The sequence below is a fragment of the Sturnira hondurensis genome, unplaced genomic scaffold, assembly GCF_014824575.4.
Source record: "Sturnira hondurensis isolate 20B ecotype Veracruz unplaced genomic scaffold, ASM1482457v3 Scaffold0015793, whole genome shotgun sequence".
Taxonomy (NCBI): Eukaryota; Metazoa; Chordata; class Mammalia; order Chiroptera; family Phyllostomidae; genus Sturnira; species Sturnira hondurensis.
Genome location: NW_028088424.1, coordinates 2641411 through 2659278, shown reverse-complemented (window position 1 = coordinate 2659278; position 17868 = coordinate 2641411). Strand labels below are relative to the sequence as shown.

The 17868-nt window shown below is 43.3% G+C and overlaps 1 protein-coding gene across 24 annotated transcripts in view; it reads right to left on the bottom strand.

Moving 5' to 3' along the window:
- Nucleotides 1-17868, bottom strand: part of NCAM1 (neural cell adhesion molecule 1) — a 355224-nt gene that overhangs the window by 154569 nt on the left and 182787 nt on the right. The window contains exon 1 of one of the 24 annotated variants that reach the window (XM_037065605.1): nt 8039-8094. The exons of the other annotated variants lie outside the window; for them this stretch is intronic. Within the exon in view, the coding sequence (XP_036921500.1) occupies nt 8039-8054 (16 nt within the window). The 5' untranslated portion in view covers nt 8055-8094. Of the gene's footprint in view, nt 1-8038; nt 8095-17868 lie in introns of those variants that run through there. 24 annotated transcript variants of the gene reach the window in all.

Here is a 17868-nt window from a genome sequence, read left to right as displayed (position 1 = left end):
TAAATACATGTAAAAGTGAATACTCAAAAATTATTTATAGAAGAAATAATTAAAATGTTTAGAGAAAATAATCAGAATTCATAAATATTAAAATAAGTCAGAACATGGGCGAGTTTTAGCCATAATGAAATAGAAATAAGATGAATACAAAAACAAAGTCCTACATTTTGGGTCTAAAAATCCAGTATACAAGTACAGGATGTGGGAAACTTAACTCCAAAGCTATTACTGTTCAAGAGGCCTGCTACGGTCTGCAGATGACCATCAGCTGTATGTCAGGGAACAGTGTGCCACGGCTAACAAAAGACCACACCAGACCTCGGGCAGCCTCCCTTTGGGGAGCTCTCATGTCTAGAAACAGAGAATAGACAGCCTCAATAGAGAGCCTATATTCTGTTGGCCCTCAGGTAGAAGACTGTTCAATTTTACCAGAAACGTACAAACCTCCACAGAAAGGCTTTAGGCATTTGTAGGAAGTTGGACTAGAAAACCTCTAAGGTGGTCCTAACTCTGAATTCTGAGTCTGTGAAGACACACAGGCGGGATCTGGAGAACATGAGGAACAGACTAAATAGCTTAGTTTGCCATACAAGGTAGTTAAGTCCACCCAAATGTGACTCCATGACAGTAGGAACTGTTTTCTTGTCTCTGTCCTGTTCAATATGGCGTTCCAACAACTCAGACACTGCCTGGCATCTAATTCGTATCCAGTAAATGCCTGTTGTCATGGTAGGGAATGTCTCATTACTTCATATATGCATAAAGAAGCTGCATGGGTTTTATTTCCCAGGAATTTCCAACTGTAAGGTGCTATAATTTTATATTCGCATACAACCTTTCCCTGACAAGTTAAAATATCACTAGCACAGATCCCTGAGCCTCTTTACAAGTTTTTAACTGAACACTCACCATTTCTGTGGGTGAGTCTCCATTCAGATTAACTTTGTTTTTCTCCAAATAATTTGGGATTTTATTTTTAATTGTTTTTCTCTTCTGACACCTTCTTTTTTTACTGAAAATGTACAGAGATTAATGACGTCAATTCTGCCAAGAATTTGTATACACTAATACCTTGTCTTATCTGTCTACCAAAGACTACAAATAAATATAAAAATGAGTATCACATAACAAACATCAAAATATTTCAGCCAAGGTTTAAGGAAGAAAAACTAATTAAGGCTCAGAGATCTGTGTTAGTGATATTTTAATTTGTTGAGGAAATTAAAGGCCATGAAAATCTGTGTGCCTGAAGAGATGGTAATCCTGGCCACACATCAAACTGGTGACAACATTGGGTCAATATTTGATATTTCTTGTAACTTGACAGGACAATGAAGAATGATTCCTTAAATCATTTCAGCTTATGAGAGATTAGATTCTTGAAAAAACCTTCCAATGAAAGCAGATGGTGGAGGAAGCCACTACCCAGATCACGAACATAAAAAACACAGATGAGCTAACTAGTTCAGTGATAACGCTCCGAAGTAGCAGTGAACATACTCTCTCATGCTGTGGCTAAACTTAAATAATTTTGCTCATCTCTTTTAAAATATATCAGAGAAAGATCTAATTTTATGTCTGCCAGCAATACCAGTCAATGTTTTCTGCAGAACATTTTTAAGTGACACGAGTAATTGTGATTTGACTTTGAAGATAAAATCTGCCCAAGCAAGCCCCTAAGGAAAATGACAGTCTGGCTGTTCTTTCACGAAAGCTTTGGAAAAACGTCAACCCTCACTACCATCCAAGAAAGATAGGCTAAGCATTGCTGGAACAGGGCCCCAAGTGGAGAGACGCTCTCTGAGAGAGGCATCTGCCATTCGCCTGGATAGCAGAGGAAACCTCATCCACCCCCTGACAGCAGCTGGGTGGGAAGGATTCCTACATTGAAAGAGTCAAGATGACCTCTAAGGGTTACGCTCAAATCTGAAACTCGGTGATGTTAGGAAATGCTGAAAATGTGGGTCTGCTGGATGATTAAATTCCAGAGGTGTCCAGAATGTGTGGAAAATACATTGTTCCTTCAAGACTTAATCTAAAGGGCAAGAAAGTGGATCATTTTTTATTTCTATGTATCATCATCAATATTAAAATACAAAAAAGAACACTCAAGTATAAGAGTTTTATGATCAAGTAAGGAGGTATTGTAAAAGAGCTCAGATAATGCAGTATCCAAGTTCAAGGTGAGTGGAAGGCAGGTGTCTATTTTAATACAAAGAGAAGTATGAAATGTGGAATAAAAAATACCCAGTTCAGTGCCTTCTCAATTCCTGCTAATAGCAATGGGGCCGTCATTCCTGCTGTTTGCTATTCTGAGGTGTGGGCTGTCAGGAGACACAGGCAGCCCTGTAGGCTTCCCAGGCTAGGGATGACAGAAGCCTACGTGTCCTGCTCGATGACAGATGCCGGACTGAGATCACCAAAAGGACAGGGAACATGGAACAGCAGCTGGGCCAGACTCAGCTTCCCACCTGCTGTTGATTTATACATTCATTCCTCGAACCCATTCCCAGTCCATGTAAAAATCTGCCAGCATGTAGAGAAATTAATCAGTTTGGTGAAAGGGAGGGAGCTATCCACGGTCGATTTTATATTCTTTCTGTAAACACATTTGTGTAGCACAGAGGCAGCTGAGCTGAGCAGCACTGGCTTTTTCTGCTCTCTGCCATAATCACCCATACACCTGGGACACACACAGAGCTCTCACTGCTGTTTCCTTAGGCGAGAATTTGCCCCCTAGGATAAAGCTGGCTTTGGAAACCAATTAGATATGTCCGAGTTTTTGTTTGGCTTTTGAGGACACTATGGCCATCTAATTTGCATTTGTGCCTTGTTTCTCCCTTGTTGCCTTTGTTTCTTTTCCTTTGTCTAAATGGGGAGACAATGATTTTCAAACATGGCTGGTCAAACATGCTACTCAGAGTGCGTTTCTATATATATTTACGTAAAATCCAAGTGCCTCATTTGCTGCAAAACAACCTTTATTCTGAAGAACATTTCAACTCAAGGAAATGCTCTTTAAAATGTCTAATTCCCTACTGTGATTTCCTTTAAAGTTCTAATTAGTTGTGCACAGTAATGAATTCTGTAAATTGCAGTTTCATTTAAAGCTTTTAAGGTACAGAAGGCTCTAATAATGAGTTTTGCCACAATCAGTCTTTGAAGCGAGTAATTTTGAAATGTAAGTTTCATATTTTTGGAGATGTCATACTTCTTAGAAACAATCATAATGTTGAGTCTCAAATTCCTTGCTTAATGCCATCAAAATGTCAGATTAGTGAGTAATTAATGGCATTTGTACATAATGCTATTTCCTTCTTTCTGCAAAGGCCAAAAGCATAATGGAAAATTTAAGCCAAGAAACATCTTTCAACAAATATATTTTCAGAGCTTTCATTTTAAATAACTTACTACCAGTCTATAACTGTCTTCCTTAATGGTCAGCAAACAGCTGGGTTTCTAGATAACACAGTGAACATAAAATATTCATGTTATTTAAGCTGTTCCTACATTTTACTAATGTTCTTTGATTTCCTGGTCTTAAAGGGGAAAGAGAACATCACCACAGCTATCTCCCCATCCCACCCCCTCAGACACACCCATTTTCTTAAAGAGGTTTATTCGAATCAACCACCTCCTTCTGTTATGCCTTGAAGACAACTAAGCTACTTTTTATCCAGTATCTGTTTCAATCTTTCCTTCTCTTCATGGACTTAATTGAAACTGGAAACTCCAAGTACACGCCCTACTTTCTCACCCTCCCAGGTTGGCAGCGAGAGTCCTCTGTCTGGTTAGCATCAGCTCAGCCTTCCTCCCCCCTGGCACCCTCTCTCCAGGTCTCTGTGTCCTGGCGTTCACACCCCCAGTCTGACCACTTCCACAGAGTCTTTTGGCCACTCAGTTCCCTAGGCTCTGTTATCCCTTTTTTTGGTCTATATTGGCCTCCCTTATTTATTCCAAGACTTGGAGTTAACGTTTTATAAAGTGCTCTAGCTGGCAGGCCAGGCTCCCACACAGCCCTGATGCCCAGGTCAGCTCATGACCATCTCCACCACCCATTCTGCCTGGTCCCAGATGACTGAGACACAGACTGGGTCACAGATGACTGAGACAGCAGACAAACCCTTGTAAACAAGGGCAAATTCAAGCACAGCTGACTCCAGAAGTGTCGAGGCTGCTTATCAGCTACTTCCTGCATATCTCATGGTCTCCCTAACCCAGACCCCACAGAAAATAGTCCAGCCTGTTTCCCTTCTGCTTAAACTCCACTTCTCCTCAGTCACCAGCCCCGGCCTCACTGGAGAGCCTCACTGCCTGTACCACAGAGAAGGCCAGCCCCCCTTGTGTGTGGTCACCCCTGCTCCACATCTGCCCCCCAGCCTTCACTGCAGAAAGAGTCCCTTCTTGGCTCCTTTCACCAGACTTTTCTACTCACAGCCCAGCCCACGCTTCACGCATTCTCCGCTGCACTTAGTCTTTCCCTCTCTGAGCAGCTTTTCTGATAACTTATTATCTTTTAAAACAAAAACAGAAACAAAACCATTCATTTGACCCTACTATTATTCCTCTCACTCCTCAATCTCTCACCTCCCATTTCCTGCCAAATTCCTGGACTCTACACTATAGGTAGGCTGTGTATTCATTCTCTTAACCCTCCTCAGTCTGGCTTCCTCCTAGTTTCACTATTCTGTTGAAATAACATTGAAAATTTACCAAGCACTTGCTCCTTGAAACATTTAGTTGCATTTCTCTTTCCTTTCCTCTTGATCAGTGGTTCTTAATGCTGAATGTAAGGATTGTTTCTGAAGATTTAAAAATATATAATGTCCTGCCTGTGTCCCACCTATAGAAATTCAGATTTAATTGCTTTGGGTGGTTTAAAAAGCATCCTGGTGCCTTTCCTTTGCTTGCCCTGACTCCTCCTTCTAGTCATCTCTCCTGCTTCCTGTTCTTTCGCTGTGCCCTGTGCATGTCCTCCAAGGAATATCTCCCTACCCCACACGGCTGTTCCTTTTCCCTCTCATAGATCACGTATGATTCCTAATACAAGTAATGTCCAGACCTTGTCTCTGGCTGAAACCTAGATCTCAGTTCCCAAGTAAGATTGCTGTGCATTTCTACCTGCACATTTTTGCAGTGATTTGATGCCTAAAATAATCTAATGTCTAAAATCATCTCCTTTCTCATCAGTCCCTTTTTCTGTCACCATGTATGACTGTTAAAATTTCAATTTAAACTGCATTAAAATAAAAATCCTGAATAAGCAAAGTATCCTCTATCAAATCTCACTTCCAAATTAATGTATAGGTAAATTAAACCATATGGGATATTGATTCTATTCTATTGATTTTATTAATTTTTGACCAAAAAAGAGGTACTGTACAGACTAATATAACATGCAGGAAAACCTGCTCTCAAGTCTTCTCATTACTAATCATCAAGGAAGAGTTGGCCCTGGGATCCTATCAACCATGTTGACCATTAAGTCTCTGTGGGAGCAGCCAACTCTTGCCTCCATGGCGGCAGATTTGCTGCAAGGCCCTGGGCACAGTCCAACACGTTCCCCAACTTCCCTCACAGAGCACAGAGGAATATATGCACAGAATATTTAACAAGAAAAATAGTCCCCAAACTGTTCTCAAAGGCTCAAAACTGGATTAGGAGGCCTACAGGCAGGCTCTCTGCCTGCTCAAGGTATGTATCAGCAGCTGGTACATACAATCAGCAATTTATGAAGCCACGGTTTCTTCATCTTGCTCTGGAGCCCCGTATGAGTTCAGCACACCAAACTCCTCATATCCACTCTCTGCGTCCAATGCCCAAGTTTGTTTTCTGCCTCAAGAACCAAGTCAAGGACACAGTCTCAAAACTGCTAATACTGCTATTTAAGTATACCCATTCACGTGTCTCCTCAAAGAATGAAGTGGCTACAAGTCATGAAAATCACATTGTATAATATCACTTGAAGCAAATTCTTGATGTTTTCTTACAGAGAAGATCTGTTTTTTAGCGATCTGAAAATGGTTACTTTTTTCTCAACTCGCCCATCTCTAGGTGAGTCACCTCCACCTCTACATGCTGTTCCTGCAGGACACCTGGCATTGTGGTCAAGTCCCACAACATCACGAACACCACTCAACCAACTGACCTCCCTAGCACCCACCCTTTCCACTGTTCTCACGCACTTGTGAGCAACTCAAGAGAACTCTTAGAAAACAGTCCTTTTTTGCCATCAGAAACTCAGGCCTATGTGGGTAAGGTCTCGTGCCCACAGCCCTACAGAAAACAAGCTCAGGTAAAATCATTATTGCCTGATCCAACAAAGGGAACTGGGAGAAAGAGACAGAAACCATCTGCCCCTTAAGATCCACACAGAGCTCTTCTCTCTCTGCAAGGATTACTGCAACAGGGTGAGCTTCTTCCGCATCACAAGGCGACAAGGTCTGATTTCACAGCTAATGCTCAGCTCCCATCATTTACATGAAATGATATACATTACCTGGAAAATACTTGCAAAACTGCATGTGACAAAGGAAAATCAATCCAGTGTGAGGGTAATAGGAAGCATGTACTTCCCCAGCCTTCTGCCCAGAATGTGTAGGGAAGGGCAGTTGGCAAGAACAGGTAGTGATGGATTATGGGGCAGGGGATAAACACCTGTCAGTCTCTAAGCCTCAAGATGAATGTTCAGCCTGAGGAGCCACTAATGCTGGAGGCCTTCGCTATGTTGAATATTTAACAATGCAAGGCCCAGTAAGAACTCACTCTGGGAATGACTATACACACTAGTAGAATTCATCCAATTGAACAATATGTTGGGATATGTGGACACCCATGTACATGGCAGTGCTATTAAGAGTAGCAAAGAGGTGAAAAAAATCCATGTGTCCAATGACGAATGAATAAATAAACAAAATGTGATATACACATACAGTGAATATTATTCAGCCTTAAAAAAGGAAGAAGTCCTGTCAAATGCTACTATATAGATGAACCTTGAGGAATTTATGTTTCAGTGAAATCAGCAAATCACAAAAAGACAAATACTATAATGTCACTGATATGAGCTATCTAAAGAAGACAAATTCATAGAAACAGAAATCCCATGGTGGTTACCAGGTAGAGAAGGGGGAAAGGGAAGCTCTTGTTTAATGGGCATAGAAGATTCATTTCTGCAAGATGATGCAGTTTTGGAGATTAGCTGCACAACAAAGTGAACGTACTGAACACAACTGAACTATATACTTAAAAATAAGTAAGATGGGCCCTGGCCAGTTGGCTCAGTTAGTTGGAGCATCATCCCATCCACCAAAAAGTTTGCAATGCCTGGCCAGGACACATACGGGAAATTTTCAATCCCTGCTTCGGGCAGGTACAGGAGGCAACCAATCAATGTTTCTCTCTCACATCAATGTTTCTCATTCTCTAAAGTCAATAAACGTATATTAGGGTGAGGATTAAAAAATTATTAAGATGGTAAATGGGTAAATGTTATGTGTTTTTTTACCATAATAAAGAAATGCAAGAAAAAAAAATACATGGTGAGTATGTGTCTGGCAGTTATAAAACTCAAAGCTTTCCTATTTGACAGGGAGTCCAGATGGTCTCTCCCTTGTCATACCACAAGTTTAATAAAACCCCAAACTGGACTCATTTTTGGTTGGATTAATCTTCCCCTCACAGTGTAAAGATAGAGCAGTTTTAACACTCCTCTCACCTCCTTTTTACATAATATTTCAGTCTTTATAAAGCTACATGGTGAAATGTTTGTGAACTGATCCTGTTTGGGAACCACTGACAAAAACTCACAAAGACCCCCCTCCCCCCCCCGACCCACACACCTGTGCCCTGTTCAACTGCGGGACCAGGGATATAATAAATAAATCAGCAAAACATTGATAGGAGAATTGAAGGCCACACAATCACTTTTTCTCTTTTTAAAGTGAAAGAAAATTCTCACTGATCAAAATTCAACTCTTTTTGCTTATCCTATAACTTGGTGCTGCTTCAGCAAATTAACATCATTTGCAGTCCTTACCTTTTTGTTTTTTCATTGCAATGGGACACAACAGCAGAGCATCACCAGGTTGGAAGCACAGAAATAGAGAAAAAAGAGAAAACTGTTAGTTCATGTCCTTGGGAAGAAGGACAAAGCACACTGCTAAGAAACATGTGAAGAGCACAGCAATAACACAACACAGAAATATCGGAAACATGCTTCAAAACAGCAACTGCTCCTTCCATCATAATTAGAAATCCATTGCTTCTGGCACAAAGAACAAAGAGGGCATCAACTGAGGACTTCTTCCCTGAGATTCTCTTCTTGCTGTTGACTCTGTGACTAAAAACAGATGGGACATAATTGCTCCTTCAACCGTGCAGAGCAACGGGGCTACCTGGCCACTGATTTCTCTCCTTGCTACACCTTCTCCTGAGCTTGAGAAAAGAAGTCTGCTCCCCAAACCTATATCCAACACACTGGCACCAACACTTCTATATTCCACAACATTTCTGAGAAGTGATCTGTGTGAGAGGCCTCAGGTGCAGGAAGTGGCCACTGGTCCCTGGTTCCAGTAGGCGTAGGGCCACCCTCTGTGGGGCGGGTTGGGCCGACCGTCTCTCTCATCCCTGTAACATCTGTGCTACAACGAACACTGAACAGGGAGAGTGGACAGTGGGAGTAACTCCTCAGAAGTTCCTAAAGCCACACACACATGCATGCACACACACTTCCTAACACGCCTGATCCCAGACTCATCTGCATTCTCCTTGAAGCTGTGTTGCTCAGCTCAGGAAGGGAGTTGTGCCGACTGCTATATTGGGAAGAAACCACATTGTAGAAACTATAAAAGGAGAGAAAGTGAAGTTCTCTTGCCCTTGGGGTAAAATTAAGGAACACAAACTACCTAATGCTGAGACAACTGAACAGATGTAATTGGAGAACCTGCCTTTTCATCATCTTTTTCTTGTTAAAAAGGCAAATTCTCACAAATGTGGCTCAAAATTTAGGTCAGAGTTTCCTGGGACCACTGCCTTTCCTTACATATCCTACAGGCATGAATGATATTTATGCCTATTGTTAGCTGTATGAAGTGAGCCCTGCACAGAATATGCTCACAACCCAGCTGACTTTCACCACTTCAAAGGGCAAGGGGCAGCAATGGGCTCAACAACTCTCAGACCGATAGATGTCCCATTGCGCTGAAGGCATGTCCACACAGCAGGACTGTGGGGCTCACAGGAGGATGAAGATGTGTGCCTAAACACACGCATGCACACACACACACACACACACACACACACACACACACACACACACCATTCATCTCTCTCATCCAAACAGTATCTAGCATAGAAAGACACACAATTCTCTGTAAGGGCAAAGGAAGTTAACCTGGTTCTGGACAGATTCAGAGTCCCTGGTGGTGGCAGAGACCACCAACTGTCCTCACACCNTGCCCTTGGGGTAAAATTAAGGAACACAAACTACCTAATGCTGAGACAACTGAGCAGATGTAATTGGAGAACCTGCCTTTTCTTCATCTTTTTCTTGTTAAAAAGGCAAATTCTCACAAATGTGGCTCAAAATTTAGGTCAGAGTCTCCTGGGACCACTGCCTTTCCTTACATATCCTACAGGGATGAATGATATTTATGCCTATTGTTAGCTGTATGAAGTGAGCCCTGCACAGAATATGCTCACAACCCAGCTGACTTTCACCACTGCAAAGAGCAAGGGGCAGCGATGGGCTCACCAACTCTCAGACCGATAGATGTCCCATTGCACTGAAGGCATGTCCACACAGCAGGACTGCGGGGCTCACAGGAGGATGAAGATGTGTGTCTAAACACACGCATGCACACACACACACACACACACACACCATTCATCTCTCTCATCCAAACAGTATCTAGCATAGAAAGACACACAATTCTCTGTAAGGGCAAAGGAAGTTAACCTGGTTCTGGACAGATTCAGAGTCCCTGGTGGTGGCAGAGACCACCAACTGTCCTCACACCCCCTCCCTTTCCTCTTGGGCATTCAGCTAGACTGCATTTTCCTGGCTCCTGTGAAAGAAGCCAGGGCACATGGCTGGGTTCTGGCCAGTGAACCATGGATGAAAGTGACATATGCCTCCTCCATGAGTGGCCCACAACGCTACCTGCTCAACTTCCACTCTCCCCTCCCCGTCTGTGGTGATGTCCGGGTGGACCCCTGTCACCCTGGAGCCCTGAACGATGGTGGAGCACAGCCAGCCCACCCAGCTACTGAAGTGTACGTCCACGAGAAATGAGCTTGCACTGTGCTGAGCCACCGGGGGCTGTGGTTTCCCTGTCACAGAGGTCCACATGACCTTAAGTAATATACCAATGCCACATCCCCGTGAGGAACTAGATACCAGATCTAGACTACTATTAGACACTTCTCACAATAAATATCCCTCTTTCTTTTTTTCCTGAAGGTATTCTGAACACGTTCTTCCTCACAATCAATTAATCTCTGAGTGAAAGACAGCTTGAAGAAAAGTCTCTGAAGCCCAGCAAGCAGCACAGCACAGCACAGCTAACCTCTGGTGACTGGGCAGGTGGCTTTGTGTTCTCCTGAAAGCCAACAGCACCCCCAGCAGGGCTCCTGACAGACCCTGACAGGGCTCACTACCAGCAATGTCAACTAGGCTACTTGTCTCCACTACAGCCTACCTCAGAAAAGAAAAATGGACTTACATTAATTTAGAAAGCACACAAAAAAAGAATTTCCTGCCAGCAATCACAGTATTTGGGACCAGACCATAAATTCTGAAGCTCTTTAGAGCTAAATATGAAGACAGAGATGACTGCTCCCAGTTGGTTTAGGTCAAACCTTTACTGATATCCCTCCCAGAATTGCTACATTAAGCAAGCAAAGTTCCAGAGGAAAGAAAAAAAAGCTCTCTGACAGTTTCTCATAGTCCACACTGGGCTCCAAGGGGACAACCACTATGAACTGGTCAGCAAAGGGGTGCAGTGATATCACCATCCCACTGTAAGGAAAATACGTGCACAACACACCTCCCTAACATACTCAAGACAGACTGAAATTGCCACGGTCGCACTCAGTCTTGCTGATGGGCATGCATCAATTCTCTAAATATACGGATGGAGCACCCTACAGCACCACAGTCGGTGCTGCAGGGCAAACCAGGATGTAGAGTTTGCCACTCCTGTCTCCAAGGTGCTTACAAACTACCAACAGAAGAAGCAGGACAAAAGCATGAGAGGTCAAATAAAATAACAAGACAATAGTATAAATTATCCCACAAAGATACCTACAGCCCAGCCATCAGGGAGAAGTCAGCCTATTATTGGTATCCAATGTGTTTTTTAAACCCATTTAATTTACCGACACCACTATTCTCTGGAACTCCCAATTCTAGTTCCCATTTGATTTATTTCCTGATAAGATATATCACTTTGTAACATACTATTTAATAAACATTGACTTTAGTGTGTTCACTATGTCTCATAAGGCAGGGATTTTCTCTGTTTTGTTAGCTATTGTACCAAGTGCTTCACACAGTGCTGGGCATAGTAAATGCATAATACATATTTGTCAAATAAATGAAAATGACTCCAAGTTTCTAAATACAGAAATTAACAACAAACAATCACCATGTTCTTAAAATCTTTCACTAGCTTCACATTTCTGCCAGCTTCTCCATTCTCTGATGAGAATAACCAGAGCTTGCAAAGCCTGCTCACCAATGAAAATACAGAGCAAGGCAATATGTTGATAAGGATCTCAGTGTCCAACACAAGATGCCGGTTTAGAAGACGTAGTGGGCAGCACCTGTGTTTCACATGGTTATTATTTGAATTAATAATCGTGTAACCATGAAGGTGGCCCTTAGTCACCACATGTCCCAAGGACCATTGGAACTATTAGTGCCATTAAAAATAAGGTAAGAACATAACAAAGGTGAGAATGTATGCTCTGCAAAAAAATGCACGTACTAAGACAACAAGTCCTGCAGCTGCAAGAGCGTTATGCTGACTCTCTGGGCTATTTACTCAGCTAGCAAGGCTCTGGAGAGGACCACAGTGGTAGAATGACTGCGTCTGCTCGCCCTTGCCACTGGACACATCTCTACTCAGGGTGCCCACCGTATTATGAAGGCTCACAAGGGATCTGGAAACTCAAATTCCTCCTCTCTCTTAGCAATCTGAACACCAGGTATTTATTTTACATTTTATGTTTCTAAGGCATACCTGGGGGAAAAAGTGGTTTTAAGGAGTTACTCCAGAATTATGCCACACATCATCACTTTGATGAAATAAACAGAACGTGGCTTTGCCGACTTCCTGTGTTCATCTCACAGCTGTGACTGAGTGCCAGTGACCCAAGCTCATACGTCCATCCCAGTCACTGTCACTGACATAAAAACACATAGGTCCCTGCCTACAGTGTGTCCAGGAAACACACCAAAAAGAATTTAATTATAGTGAAGATGAAGCCAAGGGATCCGGATGGAGCTGGTCCCACTCACAGGGAGAATCATGCAGAAACCAATCTGCTGAACAACAGTTTACTTTTCAAAAGCAAAACTTGGCTGTAAGATACCAAGCTAAGCATTGATTTCTATTAGAAATATCTTATTTTTCCAGACAAAAATATGTTATTTGTCAGGAAGTGAGAGCCCCTACACCCAGCAGAACTGAAAGGGGAAACTGGGCGGTAGGGCGCCGCTCTGAGATTCCAGCTAATGAGACAAAGGCCTCCCTCACACTGCGAGGCTCCCAGGCTCAGGATGGTGTGATGATTCTGCCCTACTTCTTGCTGCATGCACTCTTCCCTGTGGCCTAGTACTGAATAGCTTGTGTGTCCGTGGGTACTGGAGAGTGCCGTGAGCGTGGATGTGCTGTGCACACACACAGAATGTACGACTTGATGAACTCCAACCACTGGTCGCTTGGTGGCAATGATTGCAGACTACTCCCAGCTCCAAACGCCACACCTCCAACCTCCCCGCCCCCCCACACACACAAATGTGGCAGCTGTTCTGACCTGTCTTTCCAGCCACTCCTTCCCCCTCTCTGGAGGCCATGCTAACCTTGCAAGTGGGAGGCTTTAATAAAACACAGAACACAAAGCTAGCTTCTAGCCTAGGAGGCTAGGCAGCAGAGAGGTGAGCAAATTACCTCTAAGAATTAAGAAGGCCAAAGAGGAAGGCATGTTCTCTAAAGGGGACACTAGATAAAGGGCACTGCTGTGGGAACTGACAGAGCAGTCTCTTTGTCACTGTTTTTGTCACAGGATAGATGTCCTGGTATTGGGACTTCTCCTTTCACACAAATGTCTCCCTCACTAGAGAGTGAGTGCTCTTCCAGAAGGGGTTGTTTATTACTGACTCTTGTGTCAAAAGCTCCTACAGAAGAATCCCCAAGTAGAAGACCTTCATAAACCACATCTGTCTGGTTGATAACTCCTGGGGTGCTTTCATTCCCATTTCCCTGAAGACCAAATTGAGATGTGGAGATCTGAAGTTGCTTGTCCAACGCACAGAGCTAATGAGTGACGGACCTGTGACATGAAGTTAAGTCTGCCAGGTTCCCAAACCCTTTGGTTAGGCCTTTTGCTGCTGCAGAACCTGTGCTATGAAGAGTCACTGAATATATGTGCAATGTCATGACTATTAGATGCTGTTTTTAAGGAAAGCATAGTCACCCAGTCCAGGGTAAGTGGCACATGGGTTAAGTAATGGAGCATACACCAGCCGAGGGAAAACACAAGACCATCCCAGTGACAGACAGACCACACTTCAGGGCCAGGCACTTGGGTGGGCACACCACAGGGAGTACGTGGGCCAATGAACGTTCAGCCACTCCCAGTGTGTAAGCGCCATTTCCTCCACTGAAGTCACCTCTGCCCAGTGCTCTGTGGTACAGGTACCCAACACATAAGTGGAGTTACTTTGCATCTAAGGGCAAAGTTAAACAATTAAACAACTGACCCGTTGAAATGCAACCCATCTTTAAATTGGGAACTGCTGAATCTTTCTCTCTCCTCTCTCTCTGCACATGGAACACTGCTGATCACGTTTGTTTTTTTCCACTGAGCACTAATCATGCAGCTTTATTTTTATTTTTATTTTATTTACCTTTAGAAGGGAAGGGAAGGAGAGGAGAGAAATATCAATGTATGGTTGCTTCTGGTGCATCCCCTGCTTGGAACTGGCCTGCAACCCAGGCATGTGCCCTGACTGGGAATTGAACTGTGATCGTGTGGTTCGCAGGCCCGCGCTCAATCCGCTGAGCTACACCAGCCAGGGCTTAATCATGTAGCTTTTTACAATTACAATTACTTTTCTATTGGGTAAAGGTTGAATTACAACATTTCAATGTCTTACAATTCTTAATATCAATATTTTTTATTTCTATCTTCACATCACTACTTAACCATTACTAATTGTGCGAAAGCAATGGAAATTTGAAAACACTATCCCTAAAAGACAGATCTTAACTAAAAAGAAATAGCATTCATACACTTATATCATTATCTTTAGTTCCTTCATTTTACATGAACAAACAGACCAGTAGATCCAAGCCCCAATTTAAATGGCTCCTGGAGGAAAAGGGGTAAAATGATTCTCTACACACATACCTCGTGGCTACTTATGGCACACACAAGTGGACACAGCAGTTTGCTACAGCCCTGCTTAGCCATGGTTTATTTCAAATTCCACTGATTATTCTAAGGCATTAGAATTATACTTAGGCAGCAATAGGATTACCTAGAGAAAGAGCTTTTCATAAAAATGATTCCTGTACCCCTTTCCTGGAGATGCTGGGGTGGAGCCCTGGAACGTGCACGTAACCAGCACTCTCGTGGGTCCGGCAATCAGGCTTGGGAATCGCAATTCTAACTAATACACAAAAGGTAATGGAATAGAGACAATGTGTGGATCACACAACCTGCAAAAATCACCTGCTTTGAGGTTAAGACTGGTAGGGATATTTAGCAGGCATCTAGTATGCACAGGGACATCACTGTGGGAGGCAGGAGGAAGGTCCAGAAGCACCCGGGACCCAGAAACACACAGGAGGAAGGCTTCCTCCTCTAGAGGAGGTTCAGCCTGGCAGTGTCCCTTGCGCCCAGATCTGCCTGGTTGGTCCAGAGTAAGCTGACCCGGGCAAGGAAATGTGGTCGTTGTCCTGGGATACTTACAACTCTGACAGGTCTGCTGAGGTGTCGCCTTCAAGAATTGTAGATACAGTTTTCTCCTGGGATTTTGCCTATTTGTTAGCTGTATTGTGGGCAAATTTGCATGTGTGTTTGCAGTGGGGGCTGGGTAGTTGAAGAGGTTCTTATTGAAAAGAAACAGTGTTGCCTTTTATGAAAGAAATTTTAATCTAAAATGTATTTCAAAACTACATAAGAATGTCAGGGAGACATGAGAAACTTGATCATTTGTCAACTCCATTCAATCCCAATTATGAGAAAAATGAACCGTAATGATATAATAGATCTTTTTGTGCTACCTAAAGAATACCTGATATGAGTAGAGTGATAATCATAAGGAGAATGTGGCTATAAACACACCTGGATTAGTTTCATGACCACGTGAGACAATGCTCACCCTCTCTTCAGCTCCACCCTGGGTGGAAAGAGCCCTGAGTCAGGACATATCTAGATTTTTAAAAATTTTTATTTAATTCTTGTTCAAGTACAGTTTTCTGTCTTATATTCCCAGCCCTGCCCCCCCCCCAGTGCTCCCCACCTCCCTCCCATTTCCACCCCCACTTTAGTTATTGTCCATGTGTCCCTTATACTTGTTCATGACATATCTGGATTTAGATCACAGCTCCACCACTTGGATGAACTGTCTGCCCTCGAGTGGAGCTCCTGGAGCCTTTTCTTATAAGAGGAGTGGTCTAAAGATTAGAGCTGATTTAGAGAGCACACAGTATGGGCCTGCCACACAGTAGGTACTAAATAAACAGCAACTATTTACTGTTACTATTACTTGTTAAGAATAGCTTAAGGAAGAAAAGACCTGAAAATCTAAGGTCAGACTCTAATGGGAGACAAAAACTGGCTTCGCAGATTTCACAAATGATCTCAATGTACACTTTACTTCTGAAGGATGGCTGGGGCCATGCGAAGCACTACTCCCAGAGGCTGGTGGCCCAGCATCCTGCAATCTACCCAGGTGGGTCCAAGGGGGTTGTCTAAGGCTGTCGGACTCAAACAGCAGTTTCTAGACCAAGGTGCTACAGGCTTCTGGGGCCAAGGGAACCCACAGCCAATTCTGTCTGCTCCAACCCAACACAAGGCAAAGGGCCATAGTCATCACCCCGAAGCAGGAGTCTCTGCTGCAAAGTCTGATGTAATCAGGAGGTAAGGGAACAGAAAAGTTAATCCAAGTTAACTATAACCCTTGTATTAATAAAGGTACAGGTTTATCTTGGTTTGTTTACAACAAGCATGCCACTTTCATAACGGGAATAGGCTGTCATCTTTCAGCATGCAACAGTGACAGGGATGAGAATCTGTAAGATTCTATAATAATCATTACAGATGAAATGTGCTCTATCAGTTAACAGGCATAATAGTGAAAACCAAGCTTACCTGGGACCTTTTGAGGACCTAGAGAAAGCCTGTTCATCAGGCTCCGTACTCACATGTTGAACTACACATTTACCCAACAAAGTCATCCATCCAGCAAGACTTCACCCAAAAGTTACTACCCAGCTCAGTGTTTCAGACATCTGAGGGCTGCATTCTATTTGCTCCGATCTCATCAGTTAAGATGCTATAAACTGTCTGAGGGAAGGCTGATTTAAGAACACTAAGAGAAGTGACAAACACTACAGGTGTTCCTCCAAAACTGTATTCAATGATATATGTGACACAGGTGTGGTGGTGAACACCTGGACTTGTAATGACAGAAGGCCTCAGGCAACCCGCACCTGCTTTTACACCCCACACATTCAGAGCGCTGAGGGGGAATGAACAGAAGCGTTGGTTCATGCTCTTTCGCCACATCCCCAATAATCCATCTGTAAATTTGTTTTGTACCGGACTTGACCACTGTCGTGAAAGCCAGATGAACACAGGCAGGAATAATGGAGGTTTTAAAATTTTTTCAATAATCAATATTTTTAAAAAGTTCTAAGGTATTATATACCTCATTGCTTTGCTATCTTCAGGTAAATTACTATCTAAGGAAAATTCTTCAAAAATAAATTATTGTCAGAAGCTACACTCCAGAATGGAGTAAATTTTTGTTTCCAAACTGTAATGAACGTCAAAAGAATAAGAATAAAAATCATGGAAGAATTTTAAAATATCCTGTGACTCGGTGTGTCATGTGAAGAACCCCTAGCAGCTGCTTTGCTGTGAAGACACTCACTTGTGGTTGGCCAAGGACTCAGAAAGAGAGGTGTCGCAGAATGCTGAGTACGATTCATGTTGCTGGCCCACACTAATAGCCATGGGAGAAAAACCCATGTCAGAGAGATGGTCCAGACCCTCTATTCTAAAGACTACAAGTGGTGGGACCAGACCCCTTCCTGCCACCCTCATTCCCTGTGTGTCCCTTCCATGCCCCTCCCCAGCGTAGGGAAGAGCCAGGGAAAGTGAGCAGGAGGACTCGTAGTTCTGGGCTTTCATCTGCCTACTGAAAGCACAGGTGGCTTTCCCATCCTGCCTCCCGGAGGCATTCTCCTCCCTTCCCTTCTCTTGCTCTGAAAACAAGAGAGGTGACTAGCCAAGAGAATTACTTAAGAGGGACTCGTGTGAAAAAGCACCTGACATCTGGTCCCCGGTAAGATGACACTATAGCAGACATCCAACCCAAGCAGATGAAAGGAGAATTGGAGACAAATGGCT